At 49.6% G+C, this 15,175-nt stretch overlaps 1 protein-coding gene across 12 annotated transcripts in view; it reads left to right on the top strand.

The window, feature by feature from the left end:
* Window positions 1-15,175, top strand: part of ACSL6 (acyl-CoA synthetase long chain family member 6) — a 69,138-nt gene that overhangs the window by 31,765 nt on the left and 22,198 nt on the right. For 5 of the 12 annotated variants that reach the window (XM_004462183.5, XM_071209845.1, XM_004462181.4 and 2 more), the window contains 5 exons: window positions 937-988; window positions 10,227-10,300; window positions 12,072-12,149; window positions 13,623-13,757; window positions 14,618-14,752. In XM_004462183.5, coding sequence (XP_004462240.2) covers window positions 937-988; window positions 10,227-10,300; window positions 12,072-12,149; window positions 13,623-13,757; window positions 14,618-14,752 — 474 coding nt within the window. Of the gene's footprint in view, window positions 1-936; window positions 989-10,226; window positions 10,301-12,071; window positions 12,150-12,206; window positions 12,285-13,622; window positions 13,758-14,617; window positions 14,753-15,175 lie in introns of all 12 variants that reach the window. The other 7 variants (XM_071209846.1, XM_004462184.4, XM_004462182.4 and 4 more) reach the window with 2 other exon arrangements.

Raw genomic sequence — 15,175 nt, 5'->3', positions numbered from 1 at the left:
GTGTGTCCTCCCCATGTGATACTGCATGGGGTCAAGTCACCAGAGAGGGTAGCTGCCCCTGGGATGGGCCACATGGGGGATTTCAGAGCTCCCTCTGCTCAGTGCTTCCATTCTCCTCACACCCCCAGTGAGTTTCTTACACACTGGCCTGTGAGGGCACCCCGCTCCCAGAGCCGTTCACAGGTAGCCCCTGGTGTTGCCCCACCCTCCCACATGCCACACTCCCCCCCTCGAGGACTGCCTTCCAATTCCCCCACAAGCCCTTGTCTCTCATTCCTTTGCCTTTGCCCAGGGTATTTCCGCTCCCCAAAATGCCCACCCTCACTTCATCTGGAGGAATCCTGCTTGCCACGCAAGCTCAATTCAGTGTCATCCCATCTGGGCATCTCATCCCTACATGCAAACAGACTTGGTGGGCTCCTCCCTGGTGACCCCCAGACTGTGTGCCAGAGCAACAGCCTGAGGCGGAGCAGTCTTGGTGACACAGCAGGGCTGCTCATTCCTGGGCCACAAGTTGTGTTCCTAAGCCTAACCCCAGAAATATGGGAGAAGGGAGGAAAGGAGAGGACTGGGTCATATCCCCTAGAAGGGTGACCTCTAAGGTAGAGCCTAGACATGGCCACTGCAGCTCAATCCTATTGAGGAGAATTCAGCTCAGGCTAGAGTGTGGAGGTGTCAGGAGCAGGTGACAGATCAATGTCAGCCGCAGTTAAGTTTCCTAAGGTGCTTTCCCCTTTCCTGAGTGCTCACCTCTCTGCCTTTCTGATCTGTAGTGCACAGAGGCATGCACATGTGCCCAGTACAGACCTACAGCCAGATATGACACATACAAGGTGGCGTGCACAGAGGGGCTGGAATGCACAGGGGCCCAGGGATTGTGGGCCCTGGCTGGTCACCCTGGGTCCCTTTAACATTTACCTCTTCTCATTCCTACAGCCGCCACGGCCAGATGACCTCTCAATTGTGTGTTTCACAAGTGGCACGACAGGTAAGCAGAGACACCTGGATCATCAGCTGCACCCTGGGCAGCTAAGTGAGGCTGCTGCAGGGACCTGTGGTGCTCTGTCTGTGAAACGGGCTGAGCCTTGCCCTGTGCCTGGCTCCAGGCATCGGGTCCCTCTCACTGCTCCCTGTGCCCAGCACCAGGCAGCATGGGGGTGGCCAGTTACAGCTGGACAGTGTGGATTAGGAGGTCCAGGATGAAGCCTGGGATTTCCCAGAGCTGGGGCCGAGAAAGGCTGGGCAGCTGGGTCATGGGCTGGGGGAAGGATTCTTCTCACTGTAGTTACTTCTTAATGGGAAACAGTTATAATACATACCTCTGCTTCCTGGTCCTGTCCGGCCCGTGGGTCGAACCAGGAAAGGAGTGTAGGTTTGGGATCTGAGGGCCTGGGTTTGAGTCACCTCCCCCACTTGCTGGGGGGGGGGAGGACAAGCCCATTTCTTATCCTCTCTGTTACCTCTCCTCAATTCCTCACCCAGGACAAGGGTGGTCAAAGGTGCCAAGTAGGAGATGGGGTGGTGTGGGTGAGAGGGCCGTGCCAGCATTCCGCGGGTTGGGGCTGGCATGCCATGGGCAAGGCTGTCAGGAAGAGGGCGCAGCAGCGAGACAGCCAAGGAAGGCTTCCTGTAGGAGGCTGAACCCACAGGAGGATCATAGCCACAGGCGCAATCGGCTATGCCCTCAACTCCCTCACCTAGTGCTGCTGGGGACTGTCCAAGGTGGCACCACTGCAAGTAGGGACACCAGGACTTGCACCCTGCTCTCCTCACGGCATTTGCTGCCTCTCCATCTCATCTGATGCCTTGGCAGGTCGCTTGCCGTCACCCTTAGTGGGCAGGAAGCCTCCAGCCTTCTTTTTCCAGGCAGAGCGGGTAGCTCTTGGGCAGTGAACTGGGATTCCCCAGGCCTCCCATAGACTAGCTTCTAAGGCCTAAACCCCACAGGCAGATCTAGCCCATTATGTGGATCATGATAAACACAGCCTTATTGAATCAAGGTGAATTTTTGCCATTTACTTGAGCAGATTTAAGGATTTTCACAACATTGCTAAACCTATCAAGAAAGGTAACACAGCCCTTGCTCTCTAGCAGTTAAAATCCAGAGCTAACCCAAAATTCACAAAAGCCAGTTGGGTTTACTTTGCTTTTTAAAACAGAGCTTTCAAATGTCTTTTTGTCCTAAGTTTCACAATGTGAATTTTTGGTGACATGTCCCTCCACCCTGGGGAACAGGTCACTGCTATGGCTGTTAGCTTTGGACCCCTGAACGCCCACAGTGCCCTCAGTCTTTTAATGGGTCACTTAGTCACAGATGCTGCCACTGTGTCTGGGAAAGAGCTTCCTAGTGCAGAGATGTGCTGTTGACCTGCTGGGGAAGGCAGCCATCACGTCAGTGCTTTTCCAGACTGTGAAATAGCAAACAAAAGCTGAGCCATCCTGCTGAAGCTTGTGTGGTGGGAGCAGAATGTTTGGAGCCTGGAAAACAGGTTGTAATTTAGGGTTCAAGGCATCTCCCTCCGAAGGTGTGACTGGTGCCAGGGCCGAGCTGAGGTAATGAGGACCATGCCACAGCAGGCCTCTCTCCAAGACCGTCCTGTCCGGCTGTGCAGTCGGGTTTCCTTGACTTTTAGGCTAAGCCTGTGCTGTGTCTCTTGTATTCATCCTCTTGTCAAGCCACATCAGTTACACGTTTCTTGAGCACCACAGCCCCAAGCTGGGAATCCTGGGTCCCAGTTTCATTGAGAGCCACATGGCTCTTTCAGTGGAGAAAGATGGAAATTGTGATCTGAAACTGGTATTGTCCCATAGTTTTGGAAGAATCATTCCAGCAGATTTTGTTCTTGGCATTTTGTTGAAATATCTTTAGAGGTTCCCAGAATATGCCAATGCTTTGGAGCCCCTAGTCAGGCAAAGAAGACCTGGGAGGAGGTGAGAGCTTGGGGTCTTTACTCAGGGATGACTGATGTATGGGTATGTGATTCATTGTTCATTTAAAAAATAACCTCCAGGAAAGCAGACTTGGCTCAGTGGTTAGGGCGTCCATCTACCACATGGGAGGTCTGCGGTTCAAACCCCAGGCCCCCTTGACCCGTGTGGAGCTGACCTACGAGCAGGGCTGATGTGTGCAAGGAGTGCCCTGCCACGCAGGGGTGTCCCCGTGTAGGGGAGCCCCATGCGCAAGGAGTGTGCCCCACAAGGAGAACCGCCCAGCGCAAAAGAAAACCTGCCCAGTGCAGCCTGCCCAGGAATGGCGCTGCACACACGGAGAGCTGATACAACAAGATGACGCAACAAAAAGTAATACAGATTCCCGTGCCACTGACAACAACAGAAGTGGACAAAGAAGATGCAGCAAGTAGACGCAAAGAATAGACAACCGGGGTTGGGGGGGAGAAGGGGAGAGAAATAAATAAATAAATCTTTAAAATAAATAAATAAATAAAAAATAACCTCCAGTTGGACTGGAATATGAGCCCTCTTACCCCACAGCTTTAATTTGTGGGTGCTCACACAGCTCAGGTTGGGCAATTTGGCTCCATGAATGACAGGATATTATCCTTACAAATTCTTGTATTTTCTTTTCCCAGAAAAGAGAACACAATGATCTTTCAAAACATGTTCTTCTCAGTTTATGTGTTTTTAGCATTCTTTCTCCAAATTATGTAGATCCATTCATTCAGCTCATTTTTTGAGCACTCACGTGCATCAGAATTGGCATTAGGAACTGAGGATACAGATGAACAAGACATGGCTCTTGTGAGCTCACAGCTTATTATCATCAGGCAGTTACAGAACATGATGGGAGTGGATATAGCTCAAACGGTTGAGTGCTTGCTTCCCACATACCAGATCCTGGGTTCAACCCCTGGTACTTTCTTTTTTTTTTTTTAAAGATTTATTTATTTATTTCTCTCCCCTCCCCCCGCCTCGACCCCCACCCTAATTGTCTGTTCTCTGTGTCCATTTGCTGCATGTTCTTGTTTTTGTCCACTTCTGTTGTTGTCAGCGGCACGGGAATCTGTGTTTCTTTTTGTTGCATCATCTTGTGTCAGCTCTCCGTGTGTGCAGTGCCATTCTTGGGCAGGCTGCACTTTCTTTTGCACTGGGCAGTTCTCCTTGTGGGGCACATTGCTTGCGCGTGGGGCTCCCCTACACGGGGGACACCCCTGCGTGGCAGGGCACTCCTTGCACACATCAGCACTGCGCATGGGCCAGCTCCACACGGGTCAAGGAGGCCCGGGGTTTGAACTACGGACCTCCCATGTGGTAGACAGACGCCCTAACCACTGAAGGCTGCTTCCCCCTGGTACTTTCTAAAAACAAAACAAACAAATGAAAAAACCAACTCAGAGTTGCCAATGTAGCTCAGTGATTGAGCACTGGCTTCCCATGTGGAAGTCCCAGGTTCAATCCCTAATTATCCCCCTACCCCCTGCCCTGTACCTCAGTAACAAACAAACACACAAACGAACAAACAAAAACACGGTTATTGCCTTGAGGTCTCGAGGGGACCATCCCAGGGTATGTGGAGTACCCAGCTCCTGAGAGGTCAGGACAGAAAGGATTCCCAGAAGAAGTCAATCTAAGTAGAATTCTGAAGGAGTAGCTGGAGGAGAGGGGGATTGGCGTTGTCCTCAGAGGAACCGCATGTACAAGGGCCTAGAGCCAGAGAGGAGAGTGTTGCTTTTAGGGCGGGTTAGATGAGGAAATGAGAGAGACTGCGGCAGGACGTGGAGACACTGGCAGGAGAGGAATGACATGGGTAGTTCCAAATGGAGGCTGAGAAGGAATGGCCAGAGAGGTTAGAGAACAGAATCTGTCAGCAATGTCTGGTAGCTAAGACGTAGCCATAAAACACCTATTTTGCTCTTCACAAGGGATGGTCGCGAGGTGGGGGGGTGAAGGCAGAAGCTGAGCTGCTATGGACTAAGGAATGAATGAGGAAGTCAACTCGGCAAGTGTGGACGACCCTTTCAAGAAACTTATTTATCACCAAAAGGCATCTACCAGAATGTTCATAGCAGCCCTGAATTTGAATCTGAAAACAACTCGAATGTCCATCAGAAATAGAATGGCGTATGTGGGGATATTATGCTACAATGTCGAGCAAAACAAACTAGACACAAAAGAGTACATACTGTTTGACTCCTTTTATTTGAAATTACAAAATAGGATAAACTACTCTACAGTTTTAGGAGTCAGGATAATGATAACCTTCCAGGACAGTGGTGCTCTGGAATGGCTTGCGGGAGCTTCTGGAAGGCTGGTGATGTTCTGTTTTTTAATCTGGGTGCTAGTTATACAGGTAGGTTCTCTTTGAAAATCCCCATCAAGCTGTGCGCTTGTAATTTGGGCACTTTTCCATTTTTATGTTAGATTGCAAGAAAAGTGTATTGGGGGAGAAAAGGAAGATCAGCTGTGAAAGGATAGCAGAGAGAAAGAATGGCAGCTGGCAGTGGTCATGGGGTTGAGGGAGGATGGGTTTTTGTTTTCCTGGGAATATGAGAATGTGTTTATTACATTGAGAGGATGAGACAGAGGAGAGGGAGGCGATGCTCAGTGGGACAATGCCTGAAGTTTTGGTTGGAGTGGAGGGAGGATGATGCTTCCATGCACCAGGAAAGAGATGGGCCCCACCAGGGAGTAAGGAAGCATTCTGGGAGCCCAGGCCAGTGGGGGTTGGGGTGGGCGGGAACCCTCTGATGGTTTCCTCTTCCTCTGTAGAGTAGGAGTCAGGGTCCTGACCTGAGGGTGAGGAGAGTCGCCCATAGGTCAGAGCCTAAAGGAGTATGGTGTGACAGTTTCTGTGAAGCTTTGGTCAAGGGAGACCTGGAGGCTGGAGCAGCCCCAAGAGCCCCCTCTGGGATTGGGGGCGTGAGCCTCAAGGGGGCCCTGTTGTGGGAGGAGTGGAAAAGGTGGGCAGCTGAACTGGTTTGTTGGGATCTTCATAGTGGAATGCACCAGAGAAAGCTGTGTCGCTGAAGGACACAGCGGGAGAGTGGCTGAAATGAGGGACACAGGAGTCCGGGATAAGAGGGTGTTGAGGGGAGAGAAGAGGAGCCATGCCCTGGAGTCACATGACAGGGTCTCATGAGGGTGCTCACTGGGTCAGTTCTCAGACATGGCAGTGGGGCTGGGAGGTCGGGAAGGAGGTGGAGGCCTCTGGAATGGGGCATCCTTTCTGTTCTCACAGAGGATGCCCATGATAGCCCAATCGTCAGTAGTCATTTAGCTGAGCGTGTAAGTGCCCGTGGGCCCTAGAGTTGTGGCTACCCAGAGGTTGGCTCGCTGGGGAAAATGCTTTCCATGACCTATTCATTTTGCACCATTAAGGTCAAGACGTCTGGGATCATAAAATCACACCTCAGCTATGAAGATGGTGGTCTGTGTTCAGAACACATCATTGCCTCTCCTGCTCTGTGTTTTTAGGAGAAGTATTTAGTTTATCTCAGCCTCAGTTTCTTTGCATGTTAAATGAATTAAGTTTAATACCTATTCCATAGGGTTGTTTCAAATAAAAGCTGAGCTACTCTGTATGAAATTCATAACACAGGACCCACATCAGTGGGTATGCAGTAATTGGCTACTGATACAATTATTATTTCTGATCCTAGTAGCCCCTGAATCTGATTTTTTTTAATGTAGTGGGTTTGGGGTTGATGAAATTAACACTCAACCCTAAGGAAGACTTGGGAATCTTTGGCAGGCATTTTACCTGCTTTTTAAAACTTTCAGAATGTTTCAGTCACTGATACATCTATTATAACACACCTGTGACTGTGTGAAGGTGGAAACAAGCAGCTGGAGAATGCACTGGCTGGAGGGCCCAGCACATCCCCATCCCCTACCTTCACCCCTGTAGGGAAAATCTCGTGCTCAGCTTCACCCAAAAGCTGCTCACAGCCGGCACCAGTGTCCAATAAGGGCTGATCTCCACCTAGGGAAATGCCTTTCCACACATCAGCCAAGGCTGGCCTGCCTGGACACTGGCTAAAGCCAAAAAACCCTTGGCAGAATCTGAAACTAGAAGAGTTTTGCCTTCATCAGCTGGAGATATAATTAAACGTGAGGATGTCATTTTATGAGTGGAAGGAGGGACATGGACAGCAAGTCTCATACTGCCGGTGGCAGAGCCCCTCATTGGTGTTGCACCAGAAAAGGAGAGACCAGAGGAAATGCTTAGCCTGTTTCTCCATGTGAACAGCTCAGGGGGAATTTCCATATCATCTTTAAAAGAAAAGCTGCGAGAGGTATGTACTAGTCCTGAATCCGAGAAGCAAGCAGAGCTTCCCAAAGGCTTACTTCACACCTCCCAGCACGGGCCCAACAGTCTTTTCTCAGGATTTGTTGTTAACAGACATCAATTCTCCTTCATCCTTTGGGGCCACATCTTGGAATGACTTGAGGAAATAATTTGGACATTTCTGGGAAATATTTTTAAATTCTATAGGTCCTCAGAAGTATAAAACTCATCCATGAGGAAACAGATTTGCTTCTAAAAGATTTGAACTTTTCTCATCATACTGGAGAAGTAAAGGGTTTCTCTAAGCAGAATTGTATAACTATGACTGTTGTTTGTGCTTTGACCTGAACTGAAAGGAGGCTTTAGGAATTTTTCACAAATGAAGACAGCCTTCTCTGATAGTCTCAAGCTATCCTCCCTGAGGTTATATTAGGCATGAGCAGGCTGGCCAATCTAGAGATCTAACGTTCTGTTTACGAGATCCCATTTTAAGACTGTTCTGATTTCACACCTCATGTTTTGGGGAATTCCTTGGAAACTTCTAAAACTTGAGAATCTGTGGGTGAAAATTCATAGGTGGTATGCTCAGAATACTTCATGGGCCCAGGGACTCTGTGGGATTTGTATATAAGAGACGACTCCGAAATTTCTTAATCAGGGCCTGGGTTTGAGGAAAATTGCTGGGACGAAAAACGACACAGATGTAAAACAGACCCTTTGTCTCTTCCTCCATTCAAAAGGAAGGTATCCTAACAGCTACCTATTAGGAAAGGCAACTTCTAAATAACATAACCTTCTTTGTCACCACAATCACCTCTGTGATCTACAATATGGATGTAAGTGTCAGAACATGTTAAAATCTCATCTACCACACATTTTGGCTAGAGGGCTATGTCTCAAAGATAGGACCATTACTGATGCTCTTGTCTCTGACAAATGGGTACTTTATATATGTCACCATTGAGTCTCATGCGATATCATTATGAAAGCAGCTTTATGTTTGTCTGTCTGTTCCTTTAATCTTGCCCGGAGAGGTAGGTTTTGTTTTTTTTTTTCAGCCTGTGTTTAAATACTTAGGCATTCATGCCTTTTCTTGTCACTCTGTAATAATAAAAAGTTCCATGGCTTTGGAAGTCACAAACACAGTGGGAATTACAAGTATCAGTCCAAAATACCAATCAGTACTCTTCATGGAGCCTTTTTGCCCTCCCCCAGCTGGGGCCAGCTGGAGGTGGGTCCTGCTTTTCGTGGGGGTGGGGGGTGGGGGGATGACCCCTTTTCCTATTTTCCTTTTTGGTGTTTCACTGCCTCCTCCAGCTGGCTTGCAGCATTCTGCCCTCTCCCACTACGTTTGAAGTCGGGAGGGAGAATAGGTAAATGGGATATGAAAATTGGGAGATGGTATTGAGCAATTACTCAAAGCTCACTCTTTCTCTTATGACACAGTCATGAGTTTTTTGGAAGCTCCTCTGCTAGGTGCCTCCTTCCCCACTGCCATCCCTTACTGAAGGCAGACCCCTCTTCTGGTTTTCTGCTCCCTGGTCCACCCCAGTTCCTGCCTCTGGCGGTCCTCTATATTTGCTCCCCTGATATGGGTGTCCTTTTCCCCTGGCATGCATCCTTGTGGATACGATTCTTTTTTAACCCACTGCTCCCCACCCATCCCTTCAGACAGACATTCCTTCTGCAAGCTCCATATGTGGTCCCTGGGATTTGTTATTTCTTTGCAGCCACAGGCTTCTTCACCTTTTTTCAAGGTGAGTCAGGTCCTGAGGTTGCCAGTTGCAGGGAATGCTATCGTGTTCTTCATGTGATCTCACTGAAGCCCCTCTCATTAGGCTTTGGGTGAGCTTGGATTTCTGGCTGAGGTTAGGAGAGAGCATCTTCCATTCCCTGCTTTTGGTGGGATACAGGTCTTGGTGTCGTTTTCACCAAAGAAATCCTCTCCAGAAATACTTCCTTAATCTCTACTCTGCCCCTTTAAATCTTCCTTCTAGGTGAGGGCTGCAGCATTAACATACTGGTTTATTCATTTGATATTTTCTGGGTAAATTCTGCATATGATCTGGCCTCTCATTTTTGGAGTTTCACAGCCATTGTATCTGCTGCCTCAGTGGAAACTTCTAACTTAACATCTTTTATACATGCATTATATCCTTAACCTTACAGCAGCCCTATGAGGTGAGTATCTCTCCCTGTTTCACAAAGGAGGAACTGAGAGAGGAGTGGTGTGTCAATGATACACAGGCAGTAAGTGGCAAGATGGTTTGAGCCCCAGGAGCTCTGCCCAGCAGCAACACCAGCGTTGTGTTCACCCTGACAAGAAAGGGTGGCCAGGCTGGCCTCCCTCCCCAGCCTGACCTCTGTCCTCTAAGTCAACCTAGCAGCCCCAGGTTTCCTCAAGGACCTGAGGATCAGGTCTCACAAGCAGAACAAGGGCATCCATGTCTCGCCTTTGCTGATGAGCAGGCAGACTGGGCTGCCTCGGCCATCTGCACCTCCAGCCTGGTTTAGCCTCTCTAGGTGCCCTGAATGCAGCAGGGAAGCCCTCTGCCAGCAAAGTTGCTTGGCTGCTCGACTCAGGAGACCAGCCCTACAGAGTGAGGCAGCACAGGGCCTGGGTGCATGTGAGCGGACTGGGGGCCAAGAGGAGGGCAGGAAGGGGAAAGGTGCAGGCCAGAGGTAGCTGTCCCTTCCGGCCTGAAGCCGCCCCACCCGTGCAGTCATGTTACTTGCCTTCTCGACCCAAGCTGCTGGGAGTCTCCTGGTGGGTCTCGAGTCCCTGCAAGATGGAGGTTCCAGTTTCCTGGCCCTCTCTGAAGCAACATTCACCTGCTAAGGACTATGAAGGTGGCCAAAAACGAAGGGTAGAGGCCTGGGTGGCCCATGCTTGGTGGCCAGGACTGCCGATGCAGGCACTGTTCTCAGGGAGAGGCCCTTGAACTTCTGACTAATTTGCCTTCTCAATGTCTCTTTTCAGGTAACCCAAAAGGGGCGATGCTCACCCATGGGAACGTGGTGGCTGATTTCTCAGGCTTTCTGAAAGTGACAGAGGTGAATATAGTAGACTTTCTAACGCAGGTGTCTCTTGAGGACTACTTCAAACCTCAGAGGTTTTGCTGTTTACTATTTTCCCCCTGATATAATCTTTCATAGGTAAGAGTTTTGTTCTCTCAGGGATTCTTAACCTTTTTTGTTCCATGAACCCCTTTGTCTGTCAGGTGAAAACCACAGACCCCTTACTAAGTCCACACTATACTGTGTATTATTTAATAAATATATTGCACCCGCACCAGCACGTCCCCACAGGAGTAATATTTTTTTAATTTAAATTCAAGTTCACAGACCCTTTGTTAAGAGCCCTTGCACTAGAGCAACCCCTCTTTTACAACCAGTTTTGACAGCAAACACTGAAATGATTAATACCTGATAAATACTCTATTGATTTCTAAGACTGCTAAGACCCCGGAAAAAAACTCCCATAAAAACCTATTTTCATTTTTTACTTCAAAAATTGAGAGACCTGTGGTTTTGTATGCACCTTTACTTAAAAAGTAATCCGTAATAATACCTGTTTTTCAACTAGGTCAGGGTTTAGTTGAGTCGTTTTGTATTTAAGGGCTACTAGAGTCTGAGAAACAACGGCAACTGCTAATTATAAGGCGGTACTTAAAGGTAAATCTAAAGTTTAAAAAAACAAAACTTGATATTTTGTCCTGAAAAAAAGCATGTTAGAATATTATAGCAGCTGACAAAGAAGGACCTTTTTCCAGAAGTGGTGAGTATCAGAATGTCCTGTAGTTGCCTTAAGGAGAAAGAATGTACCTTTTCATATAAGTTTGGCTTTTTCTCTACTTGGAGAAAATCACTCTCCAAATTTGTGCTAGGTGACATTAAGGAGCACATGCCCCAAATATTAATAGTTACATATTTTGGTAGAAAACGGTCAGAGCAGTTGGTGGCTGAGCCCAGGCCAGGAGCCACGAGCCAGCTTCCCAGGCTTGCCCATACTCATCCAAAAGCCAGTCCAGGAGAATGAAGGCCTCACAAGAGGGGGGAGAGCGAAGGAGTGCTCCCGAAGGCACAGGCCCTTCCTGACTGGACTGCCCTGTTCTCGAGGAGGGCAGTCAGATCTGTGAGCTGCCGGCCGGGGCCCTCCTGTGCCGATGTGGGCCTCGACAAGCCTCCCTCTCTGCCCTCCTCTTGTGAGGCCCTGTTCTCCGGGCCTCGTGGGGTGTGGCCTCAATCTCCATCTCTGTCACAGCTCACACCTCAGTGGCCGTCAGTGTAGACACGGGGTTCTATGGGCCGCCTTCTCTGAAGGACTAGAAAGTGCTGCCCAGCCAAGTCCCACTGGACCCCTGCCCCCGTGACCCAGGGACGTGGGTGGGTGAGATGAGGCCTGGGGTGGACTCCTGCAGCGGTGGGCAGGGAGGGGTGAGGCAGGCCGGGCTGTCGGCTGCCCCCGAGGTGCAGGCCCTCCCGAGGGAGAGGAGACTTCCCCTGCGGAGGCGGACTCCGCTGGTTTATGTGTGCTTCATTTGGCTCTTTGCTTCTGCAGATAACCTAGACCCACTGGCGCTGCGACCTAACACTCCGCTTCCTGCGCTGTCCTGCCTCTCCTCTCTGCGCCTTTCATCTCCTCCCTCCCTCTCGCTCTCTCTCTCTCCTCACCGCTCTCTGTGCCCCCCCACCTCCCCACTCCCTCCCCCCCTCTTCCTGTCTGCTCCTCCAGGACCATTTTCTCTTTATTGTTTTATGACTCTCTTGTCGTCTTCCTGTCAGTGTTTCTTTCCTTTCTGTCTCCCATGCCCGTCACCTGCAGAAAGTGATCTTTCCGAGACAGGACGATGTGCTCATCTCCTTCCTGCCTCTGGCTCACATGTTTGAGAGAGTAATCCAGGTAAGACGCCCACCTGACTGACCGGGCCTTGCCTGGGCTCCTTTTGTTTTCTTGCAGAGTCAGTGGGCTCCCACTTGTGCGGATGTGCACATTTCCTATTTGCCTTTAGCACACATGTTTGAGCGAATGGTGCAGGTAAGGCCCTGGCATCAGGGAGGCACAACCTGTGCCCAGAACCCATAACCCTAGCAGTGTGTCACTGGTGGCATGAAGTAGAACTAAACTGCCCTGTCCTCGGAAAGTACCGCGAGAGTCAGAGGGGTCAGAGGACTTTGGCCACTTGGCCTGTCCCTCTGGGAGCGTTGCTCCAGGGAAGACCCTGCGCCTGCCCCATCTTACCCACAGACACCCCTCAGCTGAGAAAAGCATAGCTGCTGACTTCCACTCAGAGAGCATGACAGCTCTGCAGAAGTGCATTAACTTTCAAGCTCTGTACTATATGGGCTTCATTTATGGCCAAAACCCTTATGTTCCACAATTTTCCTAACTCACAGACTCACCCCAAAGAAAACAAGGCAGTAAAGCTGAGGACTCAAACTGTTGTGGCTCCTCAGGCTGAGGGGGTGGGAGGAGACAGGGGCTTATGTTTGGTCAAGAGACTGACCATGTGGGGGCACAGAAGGCATGGGGTGGAGGGCGCACAGTCCTCATGGCCATGGAAACAAAAAATTCTTCATGCACATGTCACTCAAGGGGCCAGCCAGTCAATAAACTAAGCCTTCAGTTCTGGTAAATAGAGATTTCCAGCTTTCCAGATCTGATTTATTATGCCAGTGATTACACCAAGTAGGTCCCTTTAGCTCCCTGAGACTTGGGTTCCTCATCTGCAAAATGGTGATTAGGAATAGTACCTCCCTTATATGGTTACTATAAGCATTAAAGGAAGGAGCATATGTAAAGCTCCTGGCATACTCTTAGTCTTGCTAGGAGCCAGCCAGGCTTCCCCTTGGCGCACTACCATCAGCACCCAGAGTCAACTCTAGCAACAGTGCTGGTCACAGGCCCAAGCCTTCTCAGATGATCCCTCCCTTGGCTGTGCATGAGGTCCCTGGGGAAGCAGGCATCTGGGGACCAGCATCTCCAGTTCTGGAGGGGAGTTGCTGACTCCGTGGGGCCTGGAGCAGACCTGTTGATGGGGTACAATATAACCCAGAGAGCTGAGTCCCCAGGGAGGCCCAGGCCTAGGGTTTGGAGTGGGCATGAAAAACAGGTGCCAGTGATACTGGCTGCTCTGGCATCTTTCAAAGGCTTGGGATTTCACTGATTTCCTGCTGCTTCTCCCATTCCTGAATGAGACTTAGTGTGAAGGGGGTGGGGTGGCAGAACCCTCAGTTGACGTCCTTTAGTGTCTCGTGGCAGCAGCCAGAACTGGGTCAGGGGGTCCTGGGTGCCCTGCACGTAGGGCAGAACTGTGGATGGCTTTGGGCAGCAGCCGCCCTGAGGGCCTCCTCCTTTCCCATCCTCACCCTCCAGTCTGTTGTCTACTGCCACGGAGGGCGCGTCGGCTTCTTCCAGGGAGACATCCGCCTCCTCTCAGATGACATGAAAGCTCTGTGCCCCACCATCTTTCCTGTGGTCCCACGACTGCTGAACCGGATGTATGACAAGGTGAGCCCCGCAGGGGATCTTTGTGCAGTGTGAGAGTCTGCATATCGGCTTGGGCTAGCAGGGTCTGGCATGGGAGTGGTACAGCCAGGGCCTCAGGCAGACCTTCCACACCTCCACTCTAGGTCCTGTATTTCCTGACTCTTTTCACTCTTCCTTCTGTTTATCCCCATTCTCTAAACCCTGGTTGATAGATTTTTCTGAGAGACTTCTTTGAGCCCCACAACGTGCCTGGGGTTTAGTAATGCTAACTTTCAGTTGACTTGTCACATACCAATTGACCTCTGTTTTCCTTTCGTAGCTATTAAAACAAATACCAAACAATGGGCCAGCTTAAACAATGGGAGTTCACTGGCTCAGTTTTGAGGCTAGGAGAAGTCCAAAATTGAAGCCTCAGTGAGGCGATGCTTTGTCCTCAAAATATGTGGTCTTTTGGGGCTGGCTGCCAGTTATCTTGGGACACTTTAGCTTTTCTGTCACATGGCAATGTCCTCTCCTTTCTCTTCCAGATTGTTGACTTCTGGCATCTTACTTCTCCCCTGGCTTTCTCTCTGTGACTTTGTCTGTAAGGCCTCCAGTAATAGGACCCATCCTGGTTCACAACTTAACTAATAGGGCCACAACTTAACTCTTAAATAACATCTTCAGAAGGTCCTAGTTACACAAATGGGTTCACCCACAGGAATGGATTACAATTAACAGCATGTTTTTCCAGGGGCACATGACTCGATCTAACGCAACCTCCTACCAGAGTAAAATGGAGTGTGGCTTCTCTCCTGGCCAGTCTGGGCCTTCTTCCTGGGGCTTATGTCCACAGTTGGGACATGCAGCCCCCCACAGCTGTCTCCAACTATGTTCCTCAGATCTTCAGCCAGGCAGACACACCATTAAAGCGCTGGCTCCTGGAGTTTGCAGCAAAGCGTAAACAGGCCGAGGTTCGGAGTGGAATCATCAGAAATGATAGTATCTGGGATGAACTCTTCTTTAACAAAATTCAGGTAAGAAAATGAACAACTGATTCCAGAGTGACACTTAAGTGTCCCACGGATTACCAAACAGGAGAACTAGAGAAGTTCATCCAGTACCCTGAAATCTTGTGGAGTAATAACTCATTTGTGGTAGAAACCAAAACTTAAGCTACCATTAACCTTTTTCAATAGTCTTTTGTGTCCTTGATCATGAGTTATATTTTTCAAGAACCCCAAGAAAGTAGGTTCCTTGACCTCTGCAGGCTCTGGCACAGCTTTACTCTTAGGTGGTCAGGTTGGTGCTTCACCAGGGAGCTCCTGGGGCTGATGCTTCTCTGCCCCTCTCTGCAAGCATGGCCAGGTTGGCTTTCTAGCAGCTCTAGGTTCTAGCCAGATGAGAGGAATATTCCTTTTCTATGTTCTCTGTCCCTTCAGACTCTTCCAAACCAGGCC

This window comes from Dasypus novemcinctus, chromosome 2 (genome assembly GCF_030445035.2).
Source record: "Dasypus novemcinctus isolate mDasNov1 chromosome 2, mDasNov1.1.hap2, whole genome shotgun sequence".
NCBI classification, from domain to species: domain Eukaryota; kingdom Metazoa; phylum Chordata; class Mammalia; order Cingulata; family Dasypodidae; genus Dasypus; species Dasypus novemcinctus.
This window is presented reverse-complemented; position numbering and strand designations above follow the sequence as displayed.